The sequence below is a fragment of the Bombus bifarius genome, unplaced genomic scaffold (assembly GCF_011952205.1).
Source record: "Bombus bifarius isolate JDL3187 unplaced genomic scaffold, Bbif_JDL3187 scf7180000008265, whole genome shotgun sequence".
NCBI lineage: Eukaryota > Metazoa > Arthropoda > Insecta > Hymenoptera > Apidae > Bombus > Bombus bifarius.
The window spans coordinates 490,635-507,983 of NW_022884550.1; the positions used below are offsets into that span (position 1 = coordinate 490,635).

General features: G+C 27.2%; 4 protein-coding genes across 11 annotated transcripts; 2 read left to right on the top strand and 2 right to left on the bottom strand.

Annotated features, from left to right (window-relative positions):
- Positions 1–6: 6 nt before the first annotated feature.
- Positions 7–4,760, bottom strand: LOC117212001. The gene is made up of 8 exons (XM_033456422.1): positions 4,648–4,760; positions 4,061–4,192; positions 3,720–3,881; positions 3,348–3,577; positions 2,082–3,264; positions 1,218–1,322; positions 1,117–1,151; positions 7–1,039 (listed from the first exon to the last, which is right to left on the bottom strand). Exons 2-8 carry the CDS (start codon positions 4,135–4,137, stop codon positions 114–116), a joined length of 2,718 nt encoding a protein of 905 aa, XP_033312313.1. The 5' UTR covers positions 4,138–4,192; positions 4,648–4,760; the 3' UTR covers positions 7–113.
- LOC117211994 (putative ATP-dependent RNA helicase TDRD12) lies at positions 1,939–10,297 on the top strand. 3 transcript variants are annotated; one of them, XM_033456413.1, is made up of 18 exons: positions 1,939–2,093; positions 5,036–5,217; positions 5,331–5,599; positions 5,695–5,894; positions 5,989–6,124; positions 6,205–6,352; positions 6,428–6,592; positions 6,859–7,011; positions 7,109–7,261; positions 7,331–7,565; positions 7,618–7,776; positions 7,877–8,058; positions 8,129–8,254; positions 8,355–8,503; positions 8,563–8,733; positions 8,992–9,160; positions 9,253–9,432; positions 10,062–10,297. In XM_033456413.1, exons 2-18 carry the CDS (start codon positions 5,041–5,043, stop codon positions 10,272–10,274), a joined length of 2,985 nt encoding a protein of 994 aa, XP_033312304.1. In that variant the 5' UTR covers positions 1,939–2,093; positions 5,036–5,040; the 3' UTR covers positions 10,275–10,297. The 3 variants fall into 3 exon arrangements, with proteins under 3 accessions (XP_033312304.1, XP_033312302.1, XP_033312303.1); XM_033456411.1 differs by lacking the exon at positions 1,939–2,093 and adding an exon at positions 4,676–4,915; XM_033456412.1 differs by lacking the exon at positions 1,939–2,093 and adding an exon at positions 4,814–4,915 and having other exon boundaries at positions 7,633–7,776.
- A 298-nt stretch (positions 10,298–10,595) lies between these two features.
- LOC117211936 (zinc finger protein 271-like) lies at positions 10,596–15,945 on the bottom strand. 2 transcript variants are annotated; one of them, XM_033456282.1, is made up of 14 exons: positions 15,580–15,945; positions 14,793–15,066; positions 14,590–14,711; positions 14,411–14,532; positions 14,197–14,339; positions 13,951–14,119; positions 13,463–13,883; positions 13,026–13,363; positions 12,602–12,948; positions 12,362–12,435; positions 12,052–12,280; positions 11,793–11,965; positions 11,446–11,718; positions 10,596–11,139 (listed from the first exon to the last, which is right to left on the bottom strand). In XM_033456282.1, the coding sequence occupies exons 1-14, from the start codon at positions 15,715–15,717 to the stop codon at positions 10,954–10,956; spliced, it is 3,009 nt and encodes a 1,002-aa protein (XP_033312173.1). In that variant the 5' UTR covers positions 15,718–15,945; the 3' UTR covers positions 10,596–10,953. The 2 variants fall into 2 exon arrangements, with proteins under 2 accessions (XP_033312173.1, XP_033312174.1); XM_033456283.1 differs by lacking the exon at positions 15,580–15,945 and adding an exon at positions 15,419–15,508.
- LOC117211938 (N-terminal Xaa-Pro-Lys N-methyltransferase 1) lies at positions 15,541–17,310 on the top strand. 5 transcript variants are annotated; one of them, XM_033456288.1, is made up of 5 exons: positions 15,541–15,777; positions 16,315–16,508; positions 16,591–16,792; positions 16,856–16,961; positions 17,030–17,310. In XM_033456288.1, exons 2-5 carry the CDS (start codon positions 16,320–16,322, stop codon positions 17,268–17,270), a joined length of 738 nt encoding a protein of 245 aa, XP_033312179.1. In that variant the 5' UTR covers positions 15,541–15,777; positions 16,315–16,319; the 3' UTR covers positions 17,271–17,310. The 5 variants fall into 5 exon arrangements, with proteins under 5 accessions (XP_033312179.1, XP_033312183.1, XP_033312180.1 ...); XM_033456292.1 differs by having other exon boundaries at positions 16,606–16,792; XM_033456289.1 differs by having other exon boundaries at positions 15,550–15,644.
- Positions 17,311–17,349: the final 39 nt, after the last annotated feature.

Here is a 17,349-nt window from a genome sequence, read left to right on the forward strand (position 1 = left end):
CTAAACTTTAATATATATATATATATATACATATATATATATATATATATATATATTTAGTCATTCTGATATATTATAATATTTGGTCCCTCGGAAGAAACAAAATTTACATTTTACAAATTTTGAGGTAGTATTTGCCTTTCTCCTTCACACAACAAGATATGCATTGCTTGATATAACAAATATCTTCCAAAGCTACCTTTTTGTTCTATATTCCATGTTGCTGCTATTCCATAATAATCTCCACTTTTACAATTTTTTAATTTTTGTATTCCTAAAGCATCAATCATAGCAGCTTCACGTGTGAAAGCTTCTACTGGAATACTGTTTTGGAAAATGTGAAGACACACAACTCCATATCCAGCGTTCCAAATATCTAAAATATGCTGGATTTTTTCATTCTCAGGTTTTTTCTTTGAGACCCATGTAGCAAAAGCATCCTTAAGGTGGGAGTATGGTCTATTTCGTGTACCTTTACCCACATAAAATATAGCAGAAAGAAATGTAGTCCAGATCATGGACTCTGTCAAATGTCTCTTACGAAAAGCTAAGTCTTTAGTTATACGTGGATCTAAGAGTAAATAATTAAAACAAGTTTTATTCATTCCATCTCTCCATTTCCTAGAAGGACTTACTAAGGAAAAGTCTCTAAACGCATTTCTTTCAATGATCTTATATTCTTCTATATCATTTATCCAATCTCCAAATGTTAAAAATGGTTTCATATGAAATTCACAATAATTCGACTTATGCAAAGGAAGATGACTAACTTCAAAAGATGATGAATTATGTGATTCACATTTTAACTTAGTGAGTTGTTTTGAATATAGTTGTCTTTTCGTATTTGTTACAGATCCAGAATTGACTTCAAAAAATGATGGATTATATGCCCCACATTTTAACTTAGTCAGACGTTTTAAATATAGTTGTCTTGTTGTATTAGTTATTGGTCCAGGATTGTCACCATAATTAATTAGTTCTTTTCGTAGCGTATCATCTGTTGGATATGTGTCCACTGATAAATTTAACGATTTCGGCCCTAAATAAATTTATAAATTGTAATTATAAATTCATAAATTCAATATTGAAGTATAAAATAATTTTAATATATCTTACACATTTTGTCAGATGAAATACGATCTGCAGTTTTGCTAAAAATTAATAACAAGTTATTACAATCACTATTAATAAAGGTATGATTATTCTTAATGTCTTACCATGGTGATAATGTGTAAATCCTACGTTCCAAGAAAGCTAAGCCTTCATCAGGATCTTCATATCTATATTCCTCTTGTACACTGATATATGACTGTGATTTAAAACTGTCGAAAGCAATTAATTTATTATTAAACTTAAAATACAGACTTAAAATACTAAATATGTTTATCATAAAATCTAAAGAAGATAAGATATAAAAAAGAAAAAAGGTGATAAGGTAAGAAAGGTGATAAAAACGGTTCAAAACGATTAGCATAGATAGTATCCGCCAAATGAAAGAAAAATGTTCTGATAAATATGGTTCGAAAAATTAATATCTTCAGGGTTACAAACAATTTTACGTTTTGATTAAAGCGGGTGACTTTAAATTTTTCTATCGCGTACAGATATCTTTCGTACAACACAGTACTCCTACAACACAAATTCGCTCTAACATCTTTCGAGAATTTGGGAAATCCCTGTACGAAACGACACGTAATGGTATATCATTCGATGTTTTTCATTTGACCAGGCGTATATGTTGTCTCATATTTACCATTTAGTAACTAATGTTGTCACCTCTTATAAGCGGAGGTTTTTATCTTATTTCTCTATCTTTTTATGTTATATTATATAATATTAATATGTACTATTTTTTATTAATTATATTATTAATTAATTATTAATTCTTCTTCTTCTTCTAATAATGCTATGTATAACCTAGTTTTTTGTATAGTTTTTATTTATAATTAGTACGCGCATAGCCTTACAATTAGTTATGAAAAAGAAATAGTGTACGTAACAAGGCATTTTTTCGGAAATTAACTACCGTGTTATTCGGATGATATCTATATATAGATAAAGATAAATGTAAATAATTTTACCTTGAAAGAAAGGTACTTAAATTTTCTTTAAAAGTATTTACAGTATCGTTGATTTTTAATTCCACTTTATTTAAAAATCTTTTTTGTACTGCACATGTTTTGTCTGCTTTTAATATATGTTCTTTTAAATGTTCTTCACTTTTTTCCTTAAAGCCTGATTCTTTTATGTGCAAATTTCTAAAATTATGATTAAGTCCTTCTGTTAAATCCTTTTTTAATATACACTTTTCGATATTGTTCTCATTTTCATTAGAATCTATTGGTATATCATCATCATATTTATTTTCATGTAATCTTATTGCCAGATTTTTATTAAATTTGTAATTTAAATTTCTTGCGCAATTCTGGTTTGGTGACAGAGAATTTGTAGTATCGGGGCTTGTGTTTTCTGAAGACGTAAGTTCATTATTTCTTCTAAATTTTCTAAGAGATGAATATTGCCTATAATATCGTTTCCTTCTTCTTGGGGTAGACCTTGCTACTTCTTTTCCCATATTAAATTCTTCTGATTGAAACGACTGAGTTCTCATTATACAAGGTGTACGAGCTTCAAATTTTATTTCTTTATTTAGTACTTTTGGAGATAAATATTTTTGTCCTCTCTCTATTGGTTTATTAATTAAAAAATTTGGCGATTTACTTACGATGGAATCATTTGGATCACATATAGGCGTTATTGGAACTTTAATATTATTGCTTTGACTGAAAATTTCTCGCCGATATTTAGGCGTAACAGATCGCTTCTTTCCTTTCATTTTTATTGGAAATTTGTTTTCGATATTGTATAGAATGCTATTATCAGTACTTATTGTAGATGAGGGGCTAGTATCATCTAGAATGTTTTTACATTGTCGATATTTTTCATTAATCTTTTCTTCTTTGGGATTAGATTTTAAAGAATTTGAAAGCTGATTAATAATTTCATTAATTAAATGTTTTTCTTTATCCATTTCTTCTTGAATTCGAAGTTCTGCTGCACTTGTCATCGCACTTTCAGATTGATTATCATTACTTATACTACTGTAATTAAGATTAAAGGAATTTACATGTTTTGTGACAGCAAATCTTTCATCTTTATGTCCCTTAAATATAGTTTCATTTATCATATTTTCTTTAGAAACGTTTGAAATTTGTGGAACAATATATTCTGCCATTACATCTTCGTTATTAATCAGAAGTTTATCTACAAAAAATAATTTATTTTTTATTTATTTATTATTTAAATATGTAATAATATATCAAAGTTAATTTATTCTTTTTACATACCAAAAGTCATTTTATATTTCGTTGTTTTTTCTTCCTTTATAGAATTATCACAATATTTTCCAAGTATCGCAATTGCTTTATAATATTTTCCATCAAACGCATAATGAAATGGGCTACGGCCTTCATCATCCAAACAAAGTGGATCTCCACCATTTGCTAAAAGTAATTCAAGTACTGTAACTCTACCCCATGCTGCCGCCACATGAACTGGAGTTAATCCATCTACTGACCTACAAAATTAATTGGAATTATCATATTTCAATTTCATGTGCCATATAAAAAATGTATTATTGTAAAATTTTACATTATTTTTCAAAACACAAAATCAATTGTATCTTAATCGATTGCTTCGATTTTATTTTAATTAATTACCTGACATTTGGATTACCTCCATGACGCAGAAATAATTTAGAGACTTCTTCAGCAAAAGCTTCAGAATCGTTACCTATTACTAAATGAAATGGAGTTACTCCGTGCGTAGGAAGCAGTGTATTAGGATTTGCTTCCTTATTTAAAAGTAATGTAGTTACCTGCCTATCAAAACACATTAGTAACAATTCTAAATTTAAAAAAATGTTTATGTGCTAATAATTGAATATTTAAAATATTATTAGATATCTAACATACAAACACAGTAGTAGATGTTTAAAATAATTAAGAATAATATTAGTAATAAAGAAATATAATAATATTCAATTATAGGAAGTTCTTACTTTATATTGTTATCTTCTAGGCCATCACAAAGGGAAGAAGCCAAAAAAAGACAACCTTTTGCCTTTAAAGTCGACATTATATTCCAATTAAAGTTGGCATATATTAGCACTATATTTGAAGTATTTTTAAATCTGTTATGAAAGAAAATAACACATTTATACATCTTATAAATTAAAATGGTCAATACATCACTTATTGATATTATAAATTAAATCTAAAGATTTATGTACGATTAAAAGAAATATTTCATAATAAATATTCACAGACTTATTTTTAAAACACAAAATGAATGTACTTTATGATATACTCTACGCAAGTATAAAACGATATTTTGAAAATACAGATGTAAGATAAATATCTTTATCGCCACAATATCAAAACCATCATTTAATAACTGTAACCAGTAAAATTAACTATTTTAACAGAATTCTTGCTAGTATATTATGTAAATTAATTATAAAATAATATATAATTAGTTATTTTATTGAGAAATTGTATTTCTTGTATTAATTCTTATTATAAAACATTTTTATATTACATATTTATTACGAGAATACGATATCAAAAATATTCAAACACTGTTTACCTCTCTTGTTTTCTCTGAAGTTGTATGTATTTCTATTGGCTGTTTAAATTCGTTCAAATTTGTTGTTCTTTCTTTGCCACTATGTTAGCGTATGCAATGGAACGATCTTAATATCCTTCGAAAAATATTGTAATACCTAAATAAAGTAATATTTGTAGTAAAGTAACATTTTTTGCTGTGACGATCTGTGATATAGTCTTTTTGCAATATTATATGTACAAGCGTGACTGAGGAACGAAAATGAGTAATCAGTATTATTATGATACAGGTTAAGTCTATATTTTAACATAAAATTTGTATTTCTATACACTTTATAGTATTAGAAAGTAATTATTCACAATTCTTTCATCATATGTGGATACCTTATTAAATTAATATTTAATTGCAGGTGCTATGTTACCATCTACTGCAACAGTAATTAAAATTACAAATATTTTAACTCCATATATTGTAAGAATTTATGAAGTGAAGGACTATAATGAAAAGTTAAATTCTATTAATAAGAAATTGTTAAAAGAAGAGAAAACGTTTCACAGTACTGAAAAAGATATAGAACCAAAAATAGGAGATGTAAGACCAATTTGTAATATATATATATATAAATTTTATAATGCCAATATTAGTAATAATCAATTTAATTCTATATAAAATTAGCTATATCGTTTTACTTATAATTATTTTAGGCAGTTATAGTATATAATAGATTAGATATTACAACTGATTGTCCTGGATGGTTATGCAGAGGATATATTAGTAGTATTGAAAATCTGAAAGATACATATAATATCTTTTTACCTGATTATGGGATTTCTATTGAATCACAAAGAGAGGACTTCATTATATGTTCAACTGGTGCAATTTTTGAAGAATATTTAACCTTCACAGTTGGTTTATATAATATTTTACCTGCGGATGTAAAACATAACTTATCTGTACAGAATGAGACTCTAACGTATGATTACACTAAAACAATTACATGATTAACATATTTCAATAATTTACATATTAAAAACTTAAATATAGCTTTTTTTTTATATCTGTATAAAGAATTTTAGAGGAATGGAGTACATCTGCAATCGAATACACAAAGGAATTAATAAGTGCATCTGATATAATCTATTTTGATCCTATAGTATCTGATCAGTATGGAAAATATTATGGTGAATTTTATCTCAATATAAAAAACAAAGTAATATGTTTAAGTGAAGCTTTAGTTCTACATCAATATGCTATTTATTTAAATAAAAGTAATTTAATAAATTTTTGTATTATATTATTAATATTTAATTTTATCGAAAGTTGTTGTATGTATATAATGTTTTTTGTTTGACTTTTATATAGAATTGTTGCAGTTTATAGAAAGTTCTATGAATAGTGAAAAATTAAATAAAGAAATAATCAATGATGAAACTTTATTTTATTTAAATGTTTCACAAGTGTTGGATAGAACTAGTGAAAGAAAAAAGCAAAAGGAAAGGTTTGATAAAAAATACGATTAATTAATTAATCAATTCTGTCTTTTTTACATTTTTATTAAATACTTATACTTTTTGATAGTTTTCTAAAAAGAGCGAAATTTAAAAAACACAATTATTTACACCATGAACTTCAAAGAGATGAAGAAAAAGTATTAATTTATGGAATGGATAAATATGAATGGTTAAGTTCTACATTAGATGTAAAATTCCCTGTAGAAATACACAAGGTATAATTGTATAAAAATTCTGTCTACTAAAAATGAAGACTAACAAAAATTAATTTGTATGTTATTACTTTTCAGGCTTGGAAATCATTGATACAGTCATGTAAACCAAGGAAAATACAGTCATATATATGGCCTGCTATAAAAAAAGGTTTAGACACGATAGCAATTGGAACAGCAAAATGTGGTAAAACTATTGGATATACATTTGCTATTTGTGGACTTTTGGCTACAAATTGCAATGTAATATTGTTTGTTTATATTAACATTAGAGCTAATATAGAATATATGCATTATCTTTCTTTCAAATACATAAAAGATTGTATAGTAATATAATCTATGATAATAATTGATTTCTATTAGATAATGAATAGAGAAGATAATGGTTTTTTTCTTGAAAATTAACGAAATAGATAGTAATTTTAGAATTCACATATTATTTATTTATTATACATTAACTAGAAAAAAAAAAATATATAACATTTTAAAGGATATAAATTTTGAAACAGCTTCCTCAAGGAATAAATCCATCTGCATTGATACTATGTTCTTCCTCATCTGAGGTACTAGAAGTTCATTTTTTATGCACAAAATTCCTAGAAGACTATAAAACGATAAAATCTGTTGCTGCAATTAATGGTAAATCAGAAAGATCATTAGTGGTAAGTAAATTTCCTAAAACAAATTTAGGTAACAGTAAAAATAAATACAACGGTAAATATTTCAATCCGATATAGAATAATTTATTAAATGTTAAAGGCTGAAATGTTTAATGGATGTCAGATACTAATCTCTACACCACGATTTTTAATACGCTTCATGAACAAAAATAAAAAATTAGTAAATTTTAAAAATCTTCGATATTTAATTTTGGATGATGGTGATATTATCTTGGATAAATATTTTGATTCTGTAAGTTTATTTTATTTATGATAATTTTTCGCTTTTATATTCATATAAATGTAAAAGAAATTTTTTTAGATAAGCCAATTATTTAGACGACACAATATTATTTGTAACAGAGAATTAAAAAGTAAGACATTTCAAATTATAATAACTGCAACATACTGGACACTGCATTTAAAAAAAATTGCCTCTATTCTAATGGAAAATCCATGCATATATATAGCATCTTTTATGGAAGCTGCAATTTTTAAATCTATACGTTTAAACTTTTATGTGATAAATTCAAGGGAAAAACCTGAAAGGCTTTTAGGTAGAATTTAGTTATTTAAAAAAATATTTATAGTAAAATTAAATAATTCAAGATCATTTTACAACAGATTCATTAGGTAATGAATATTCCACCTCACGAACTATAGTAATTTGTGGAAATAATAACGAAGCTAAAGAGTTAAATAACTTTTTAGAAAAACATAAAGAGACTCTTTTAGCTCATGGAAATATGAACTATGTTCACTTACAACGTAAGATTATTTATAGATAAGATATTTAAAGATATAAATAATTTTGATTCGTGATGATATTGTCATCAAATTGTATCTAACAATTTTTGTTTGAATATAGGTATTAAGCAATATTGGAATGTTTGTATAAGTGGTTCTTATCCAATTTTAATATGTACAGATGATATATTACCAGATATAGATATTACAAACGTAACTTGGTTGATACATTATTCAATTCCTTTGCATTCAAAGACACAATTTAATTTTCGGTTCTCTACACTTCTAGAAAATTTACAAATGGTATGTTATTTTATTACAAAAATGTTTGTATAATTCAATAAATAATATTCATTTAATCAAATTGTTTTAGGAAAATAGCACCGGAAAAGTAACTATAATAATGGATGAAAATAATGATAGACAGTTTTTACATATAATAAATTTAATGCAACGTACGAATTATGTCATTCCTGAAAAGATATTAGAAAGTGTTAAGGTATGTATCAAAATATTCATTAAAAAGGTAACATGTACAAGCCATATTTTTTATACAAACTAACTTATGTTGTAAAAATCTACTTTAAAAATTTATTAAGTTTATAACAGCTACTTTAGAACAGAAAAAGGAAAATTATCCTATTTGTGACAGTATAAAATCTTGGGGATTTTGTAACAAACAAATTTCTTGTGCATTGAGACATAAAATAATTTCAAAAGTTGATGCTCCAATTACGGACATTCAAATGTAAGTAAAAATTTACGAACTAATAAAAAAAATTTGGTTAATTTTGGATATTATTTCAGAAACGACAAGGTAAAATTCAGAGTAGTGAGCATACATGATGCTACACATGTTTCTGCAAGGATTATATCATATATCAAATTTAATACATTAAAAGAAGTGGAATTTTCTACTGTTGAATATCTGCGAATTAACACAAGAATTCAAGAGTTCTATTCTTGTGTGGAAAACAGGTTAATATAGCAATAAAGATTCCTTTATATATAGAACGATATTTATAAATTTGTGAAATTAACGCAAAATTTAATCGTTTATAGTATGAAAATTGAATCTCATGTAACATTTTTATACATGAACTTTTTCTTCGTCTTGATGACCATAATCACATCCTATAAATATTGTTTACTTCTTTTTTAACACTTTGTATAAAAAGATAATATTTTATATATATTATTTAACGTGTTTATTAGTATTTATGTTTATTGTTGTAGAAAGAAATGTGAGACTCTTGATGTGGGATGTATATGTGGCTTGGAAGAACCAGTAGATACTTTTAAGAGGATACAAATTTTACATATTGAAAGAGAAAATAAAACAGAAATTCCAAAGTATGTAAATGTAAGATGTATTGACAATGGGGTAATTTTGAAGAAAGTAGATGTATGTATTTAAGTAATATAATAGTACAAAGTAATATATTATATAATTAAATGAAAAAATATAATTTTATATTAATGTAATTTTTATATTAGGTATATAGATTGTTACATATGCCAGAAGAACTTATAGAATATTCTATGCAAGTAGTAGAAGTATTTTTAGTTGGTATAGCTCCGCATGATGAAGAATATGTTTGGAATAATTGTGCAATTGATGCTGTGTACCAGTGGTTTAAAGAAAATGTTGATGATAGGTCCTATGTGATTGGAACGGTATATTACATTATTAGTTTTTATTTATTTTTAGATTCCTTTTTTTATATCTTTTTTATTCATTTTGCTTATAGATAAGATATATAATGTGGCAAAGAAATATGATCAAACTTTAGTACTGTTCTTAAGGATAAAAGGAGGTCTGATAAATATAGGTCGGAAAATTTTTCTTACATCGAAGATTCTTTCGAACGTCGTACGTCGTAGTCGTCGAACGTAGAATTTCAAGCATTGTCATCATTTCTTTTGCTAGAAGTAGATAATGTGATGGAGCAAATTATGATATTGAAGGCAATGTGTTTCATAATAAATCAGTATGTATCTAAACGTTTCATAGTGAAAACGGTGCTATCAGACTGATTTATTCTAATATCAAGTGCACAGATATTCACTTTATGTATGAACGAGCTAATGGAGACGCTACACAAGCTCAATATCTCTTATCAATAGACGATATTCTGTTAAAAGTATTTTTGCTTCGTAGATCGTAGACTATATCTATATCTCGGAAAGAGCTTTTGGATCTATGGTTGTATGACCTTTTTTTATTTTTAAAAACAGTAGAATGTGGTACCAAAGTTTGATCACCTATTTGCTTGTCGCCCTGTAATATAGATTTAAATAAACAGGTAAATTTACATCTGGGAAATACAATATGGGTAAATACATTGAATGTTGGAACAAAATTAATTGGATATAAAGATTTAATTGGTTCATGTTTAAGAACAGAATTATTAGACAAAGATCACGCTGTTGAAGATGACAAACATTTAAATCGGATGTATCAACTTTGTAGAGATGCTGGGTTTTTGAACATAAATGGATATGATTTAAATCTTTAAATAAAATTTCAAAAATACCTTCAGTTAATAGACCTTTTGTACCATTTCTCCTTCAATATATTAAATATCGTGATTGAAAAAGAAATAACACTTATTTTAAATATTTATTACATATATATATATATATATATATATATATATATATATATATATATATATAAGCGCGTGTATATTGGGTTGGCATTAGGTGGTAATGACAAAATCCGCAATCACTTAGCGGCCAACCTAATATTATTGATTATTATAATATTTAGTAAATTTTGACATTTACAAATTTTGTTAAATCATATAACTCCTTAAAGATAAAATGAGAAAAAATAATTCGTTTGAAGAACTTTTTGCGTACATCGTTTAATTATTAACCAAATTTTATTAATTTGTAGCATTCACATAGCTGCTTCAGAGATTAAACAGCTGACGTTATTATTCTTTAGATACTGATAAACGTAGTCAGTAGTTTAACCATAGTGTACATGTTTTATATTTCTCTTAAACAATTATCTGTTTACCTACAGGCAATTATGATCGTACATCGCTTGATGAATTCTACAAGCTAGCAAAATTTTATTAATAGCTAAATAGGGTACTTTAAAAATTCTGTTTTTCTGTTAAAAATAAAGTACGATCACATTTGAATAAATTTAACATATAGAATCGAAGAAATTATACATATATGATTTTATACAATAGTCAGGTACTCAGAAGCAAGTTGCATTGGATCAACATGATAAGAAGTAACTAAACGAACTTTTTGTCCATCTTGTGTTGTGAATTCTATTGCTTGTTCGCTATCGGCAATCCCCGATTGTTCTGATTCCTCCATTTGATTAATCGTTGCAACAGCACTTGCATCCGTATCTTCATCCTATTACATTTTAATTAGAATTGTATGTAACAATAACATTTTTTGTAAAATACATAATAATACATTAATTTATATTATACTACGTATTTGTAAAATGTTAGAATTTGTAAATAGAGGAGTTTCTGTTTAATTGTAACTAGTTTAAGACATTATATAACCGAGTAGATGATTTCCAGAAATTACACGTAGATCGACTTTCTTTCTATGATCGACTCGCCTCTGAATGAGTTTAAAGTGAAAAAGTATTGAATGCTCATCAGATGTAAGGAAGCTTATTACTTGAACAATTTTATTTAAAAATATTACCTGCAATGCCTTTACGATTGCTTCTGCATCTGTTTGTACAGTCGAAATATTTTTCACTTTTGTTTCTACCGTACTAGAAATGTCGACATTCTTTATGTCGGAATTTTGATTAACGTGTACACTTAATGGTGCTGTTAATTCATCTGGAATAACACCAGAATGAACTCTAATTTCTTGTCCATCACTAAGTTGATTGACAAATTGACTTTGAGATAAAAGCTGTCGGGCATCTTGGATTGAAAGAGGAATTGGGTTACCTTCTTCATCTGTAATCTGTAAATATAACTACCGTTTTATTCTTTTGTTATTACTACGTAATAACAGTTTAATATCTTATTCATCTTTACCTGAAGTTGAAGATCAGATTCTGAAAGTTCCACATTTATTCGTTCATTTGAGTTATTATTTTCATTAGCATGACCTGGATTAGAAAGCATGCTATCATTGCTAACGCTTAAATGTGTTAATGATTGATTTACATTCGTTTTCTCCTCTTTATTTCTCATCATTCCAGCGTCAACTGATTTCAATGTAAAATGTGGATTAGTTGAATTAGAAACAGATGTAAATTAATAAATACAAACGTTATAACATTGTCATTTTTACCGAAATGTAAAGTTCGAGACTGGTTAGGATCATCTGGATCTTGGTATGAAACATATATAATTTGTTGAATACCATCTCCTGATGTCTCATCTGTTGCAATAACTTGAGCCATTTGATCAGTTAATGGATGTTCATCAGATTCTTGAGAACTTGGTAAAATTTGCCAAACTTCTCCAATTGGAGAACCTTCTATTTCATTTATCGCAGAAAGTTTAGTTTCCCTATGTACCTAGAAGCAACTCGATAATAATTCCATCTTATTGAACTTTTCACTATTGAATCTATTAATACAATTTGGATTCCCTCTTACTTTTTTATGCTTTGTTAAGTTTGAACAATCAGCAAATGCTTTTCCGCAAACATCACAGGAATAAGGCTTTTCACCTAACAAATAAAAATATATGAAAACACATTTTTAAAAATAAATCTTAAACACATAAATTAATAATAAATAAATAAATTAATTAATTAATAATAAATTAATGTTGAAATTTTTGATAAAAATAGTAAATTTGGAAAAGCAGATTTAAATGGAGAATAAAAATGTTACCAGTGTGTAAACGAAGGTGCTTTTTCAAAGCCCATTGTTCTGTAAAACCTCGATTACAATGAGCACATTGAAAAGGACGTTCTCCTTTATGCCTGCGAACATGACATTTCCATGTATCTTTGTGCAAAAAGCACTTTGCGCAAAATTCACATTTCCAAGGGCGCTCGCCAGTGTGTCGTTTAACATGTAGTTTAAATTGTGAAGAAGTAGTAAACTTTCTGCCACAATAATCGCAGCAATAAGGTTTTTCCCCAGTATGTATTCGCATATGTTCTTGTAAATTTCCATTTTGTGAAAAACTTTTATGACATACCTCACATGTATATGGTTTGTGTCCTGTATGCCACCTAAATGTGAAATTATTTGTTTATTTAACTAAATTTAAATCAATGTATATAAATATATCTTTTATTTGTATAGTAACCTATAATGTAGCGTGAGACTAGTTTTATGTGCAAATTGCTGCCCACAAATTTCGCAAAAATATTTTTTTTCTCCAGTATGTGTAGATTGATGATTGATTAGATTTGCCTTTGTTTTAAAACTGGCATTACATGATTTACAAATATATGGCCGATCATCAGAATGTACAAGCTGATGACGTTGCAACAATTGCTTATGTTTAAAACTTTTTCCGCATTTATTGCAAACAAATCGACGACCATTATTGTGTTCTGCTTCTTTATGATATACTACAGAACTAGGATGATTGAGTACTTTTCCACAAATATCACATGGATACTCTTTCTCTAATTTATTTCTCTAAAAAATAATAAAAAAATATTTAATTATTATATTTTTTTATATATTGGGAACCTTTATAATTTTTAGAGTATAATTTATCCATATTCATTCTTTTACCTCGTGTATTGACATATGATGTTTTAAAGCTGCTTGTTGTGTGAAATTTTTATTACAAATAGTGCATATAAATAATTTATCACGTTCATGAGCCATTTTTAAATGCAGGTCATACATCTCCTTTGTTTCAAATAACTTTTCACAGTGTTCACATGGAACATTTTTCTGAGAATCACTAGAATTGTTTGAATTATTTGTATGTTGTTCTTCAGTCAATGCATGATCAAGTGTGTTAGAAATATTATTTTCTTCGGATAAACGTTTTGATTCAAAGGTTGAATCTTCGACAATATGCTCAAAATCTTGATTAACATCATCTCCAGTATGATGAGTTGCCTTCTGATGCAATTCTAAATTTTCTTTACTCGTAAATAACTTTTTACATTCCGAACATTCGTATTTTATGCCTTTGTGGAAACTCCTAATTACAAAAAGCAAATATTACTTTCATTGTATACAACGTTAAAATTTCGCTAAATTCTATTTACTTGTGTACAATATATCTGCTACGTTGAAGAAACCCCCGACCACATAATTGACACGTGAACTTATTTCTTCTACGACGTAATTTTGGTCGACCTCGTCCTCTACCTCTGTTTACTATCACTAACTCTCCAAGATCTTTTCCTTCTTCAGATTCTAAGTGACCAATTATTTCTAAAATATACAAATGATTATTGATAAATAATTATTAAATAAATACCTTTAAATTAATGTATTTCACTATTTCTTACCTTCTTGACTATCAGGAACAGACATATTTAACTGTTCTTCAGGATCCTCAAAATTATCAGGATCATCATCGTCTTCTTCATCGATAACTCCCTCCTCCTTATATATTCTTTCTAGTTCTTTGCCTTGAACTGCCTCCATATATCTGAATCATTTCATATGCTATTATAAAAATGATAGTAATTACCTTTAAATGTTTCTCCTTACAATCAATACCTTTTGGGAACTTTACGCTTTCTGCGACGTCTTCCATCTCCATCTACTTCATCTATTTCCTCTTCATGTTTATCTTCTTCTTCTTGACTCGCTGCTTCTAGTACATCTCCCTTTGTTAATTCCTGAAATTTAATAGTTTAAAATATTTTATCTTGAACAAACATGTTACTTTTACAAACCACAGATATGTTCTCTGCGTGAGATTTTGGTGGACGTCCCCTTTTTCGTTTGGGTTTACTTAATCCTTCCATTTGTAAACTCATTTCATGTTCTGCAGCATACATAGAACCATCTGGCATTACTATTAAACAATATCATAATTAAAAATTTTGCAATAGATCTTTAATTAGAATATAATATAATCTTTAGTATGAAACAATACTTTTTATTATGATTTGTTGCTCAAAGTGGTCCTCTTCTTCGTTATATCTTGGAATAATATCCAACTGTGATGTTTCTGATCTAACATCTGTGTTCTCCTTTTCTGCACGTAAGCGTTCTCGTTCAGCTTTACGTTGTTGTTCTATCTGATGCTTCCACATCTCACGAATTTTCCTTTGGCCATCCACCAATAATTCAAAAAACTGTATCGTAGCCTCCAGTTGAATATTACAACCAGGACAAATTGTACGTGGTAATTTCCCATCATCTCGAATCTTTAATGAAAATTGTATTATAACATTTATTTGAAAATAAATTCAATGCTTCTCTTTGTAGTATAACCTCAAACAATAAATCAATAATTACGCCAATTGATATTCATTATTTTTACATTTTGCAAGAGATTATTCAGAAAAACTGAAATTTTGTACATCTTAAAATGAAACTTATATGACGAACAAAAACATTAATATTTTAAAATAATATCATATCGAATCAAATTGAATAGGATTAATAACAATACACAGTAACGAATATGTTTAACATTAAATTATGAACATAATTAGAATATTTATTATCATTTAAAAAATTTTATTAACAAAGACGATGTTCTGCAATCATACTAACATTTATAAAAATTATAGTAAATTCTCAGACAAATAACAGACAAAGTAAATAACAATGTACAGTGTACAGTATCAGGAGGAAATATCGAACATTTGATTCTGGTAGTATTTGTGTATAAAGCAGGAAGTCAAGTTAGAGTCTAATGTTTCGAAATTTCGTACCTTGAGCGGCAAGTACCGATTGACCATAGAACTTAAATCTGGATCATCACCATCTGCCATATAGAGTAATTCTCCATTACCATTATCTTCTGCACATAACCGACAAATTGTTGAATCATAAAGTCGTACTTCTGCCATGATTCCAAGGGAACTGCTCACTAACGACTAACATCGATTTTATCCTAACCAAACCGACCAGTGAGTACGCACAACTACTGCACACAATTTATTTTAACCATACGCAATGTAATCCATCATTTGAAAATTTATGTATAAATTTTCGTGCTATGTAGAGATTTTGGTTCTTTCCTACGTAATATTCTTTTAATAAATTTATCTTTAAATTGTACAAAAGCTTTTATATACAGTAATCGATATGTTGTCGATATTTCGACTCCACAGAACAAGCAATATGTCGATATTTTATAATCGATATAAGTCGATATAATTTATTAAATGTCGATGATAAAGTATACAATTTTTAATGTCAGTTTTATTCATAAAATTTTTGTTAACAATATCTTATTTATGTATAAACATTATTTCATAATATAGCAGGTTTTTATTAAATATAAAAGGTATTAAAATATTTAGTTTTTATGAAGAAGTCAATGCTCACTTTTTATTAATTTCTTTGAACACGTTACATGGTGTTTTGATTGTTTTTCATTTTACATAATTAAATCTTTTGAATATATAGATAAAATGAAATTGATTATGTTATTGATTACATAGGTAAGATGTATTATTTATCATCACCAAAGATGGAGAAAGAAGAAAGTACACTTGAAGGACATGAATTTTATACAGCAGCTGTCAAATACTGGGAACATGTTCCACCTACAATAGATGGAATGCTTGGAGGTTTTGGGTTTATTTCTCAAATTGATATAAAGGGATCCACAAAATTTTTAAAGGCTTTGTTTGAGGTATATATTATAATGATTAATTTTCAAGATTAATATTCAAGATTCTTATCATTAAATTTTTTAAATATTATGATACCTAAAGTTTGTTTTATTTCAGTTAAAAAATCCTCCATTGAAGACATATGCATTAGATTGTGGTGCAGGCATAGGAAGGATAACTAAGAATTTATTATTAAATCATTTTAAATACGTTGACTTAGTGGAGCAAAATTTAAAATTTTTAGAAGTAGCTAAAACATGTTTGAAAAGCCATTCAACAAGAATTTGCAACTATTATCCAATTGGTAATACTCCATTGGTTTATACAAAGTAGGAAAGACATTTAATTGATTAAATCATATTTCAAGGACTACAAAACTTTTGCTTTACTGCCAAGTATGATGTCATTTGGTGCCAGTGGGTTTTGGGTCATTTAAAGCGTGATGATTTGATAGAATTTTTAAAAAAGTGTTCGTAAGTATTTTGTTTAGCCTCAATAAAAATTAAAAACTATTTTTAATCATCTAATAAAACTTTTATAGGAGTGGCCTAAAATCTAATGGTGTAATAGTGATTAAAGAAAATGTGACCAGTTCTGAAAATTTGGAGATTGATACAAAGGATTCATCAGTGACACGACCTCTTTCTGAATTCTATCGTATATTTCAGGAATCTAATTTAGCTTGTATAAAGGAAGAACAACAACATAAATTTCCACGTGGATTGTACCCAGTTTATATGTTTGCTTTAAAGTCAGATAACAAACTTCAAACCTCAATGTAAAGACTAATAGAGTATTAAATAAATTATTTCATTACCTATACACATTCTATCAAAAAATTATATTATATTTAATATTATA

Excerpts from the sequence above, each read along its gene's own strand:
- LOC117211938 (XM_033456288.1), top strand. The coding sequence starts at position 16,320 with ATGTATTATTTATCATCACCAAAGATGGAGAAAGAAGAAAGTACACTT. Across the intron at positions 16,793-16,855 it reads TTGCAACTATTATCCAATTG|GACTACAAAACTTTTGCTTT; the intron begins GTAATACTCCAT and ends TCATATTTCAAG. Across the intron at positions 16,962-17,029 it reads GAATTTTTAAAAAAGTGTTC|GAGTGGCCTAAAATCTAATG; the intron begins GTAAGTATTTTG and ends AAACTTTTATAG.
- LOC117211936 (XM_033456282.1), bottom strand. The coding sequence starts at position 15,717 with ATGGCAGAAGTACGACTTTATGATTCAACAATTTGTCGGTTATGTGCA. Across the intron at positions 14,120-14,196 it reads TGTTCCTGATAGTCAAGAAG|AAATAATTGGTCACTTAGAA; the intron begins GTAAGAAATAGT and ends TGTATATTTTAG. Across the intron at positions 11,719-11,792 it reads AATCTGATCTTCAACTTCAG|ATTACAGATGAAGAAGGTAA; the intron begins GTAAAGATGAAT and ends TTATATTTACAG.
- LOC117211994 (XM_033456411.1), top strand. The coding sequence starts at position 4,888 with ATGAGTAATCAGTATTATTATGATACAG. Across the intron at positions 6,353-6,427 it reads TCCCTGTAGAAATACACAAG|GCTTGGAAATCATTGATACA; the intron begins GTATAATTGTAT and ends ATTACTTTTCAG. Across the intron at positions 7,262-7,330 it reads TGGATAAATATTTTGATTCT|ATAAGCCAATTATTTAGACG; the intron begins GTAAGTTTATTT and ends AAATTTTTTTAG.
- LOC117212001 (XM_033456422.1), bottom strand. The coding sequence starts at position 4,137 with ATGTCGACTTTAAAGGCAAAAGGTTGTCTTTTTTTGGCTTCTTCCCTT. Across the intron at positions 3,882-4,060 it reads CTAGAAGATAACAATATAAA|GCAGGTAACTACATTACTTT; the intron begins GTAAGAACTTCC and ends GTGTTTTGATAG. Across the intron at positions 1,152-1,217 it reads ATTTACACATTATCACCATG|CAAAACTGCAGATCGTATTT; the intron begins GTAAGACATTAA and ends ATTAATTTTTAG.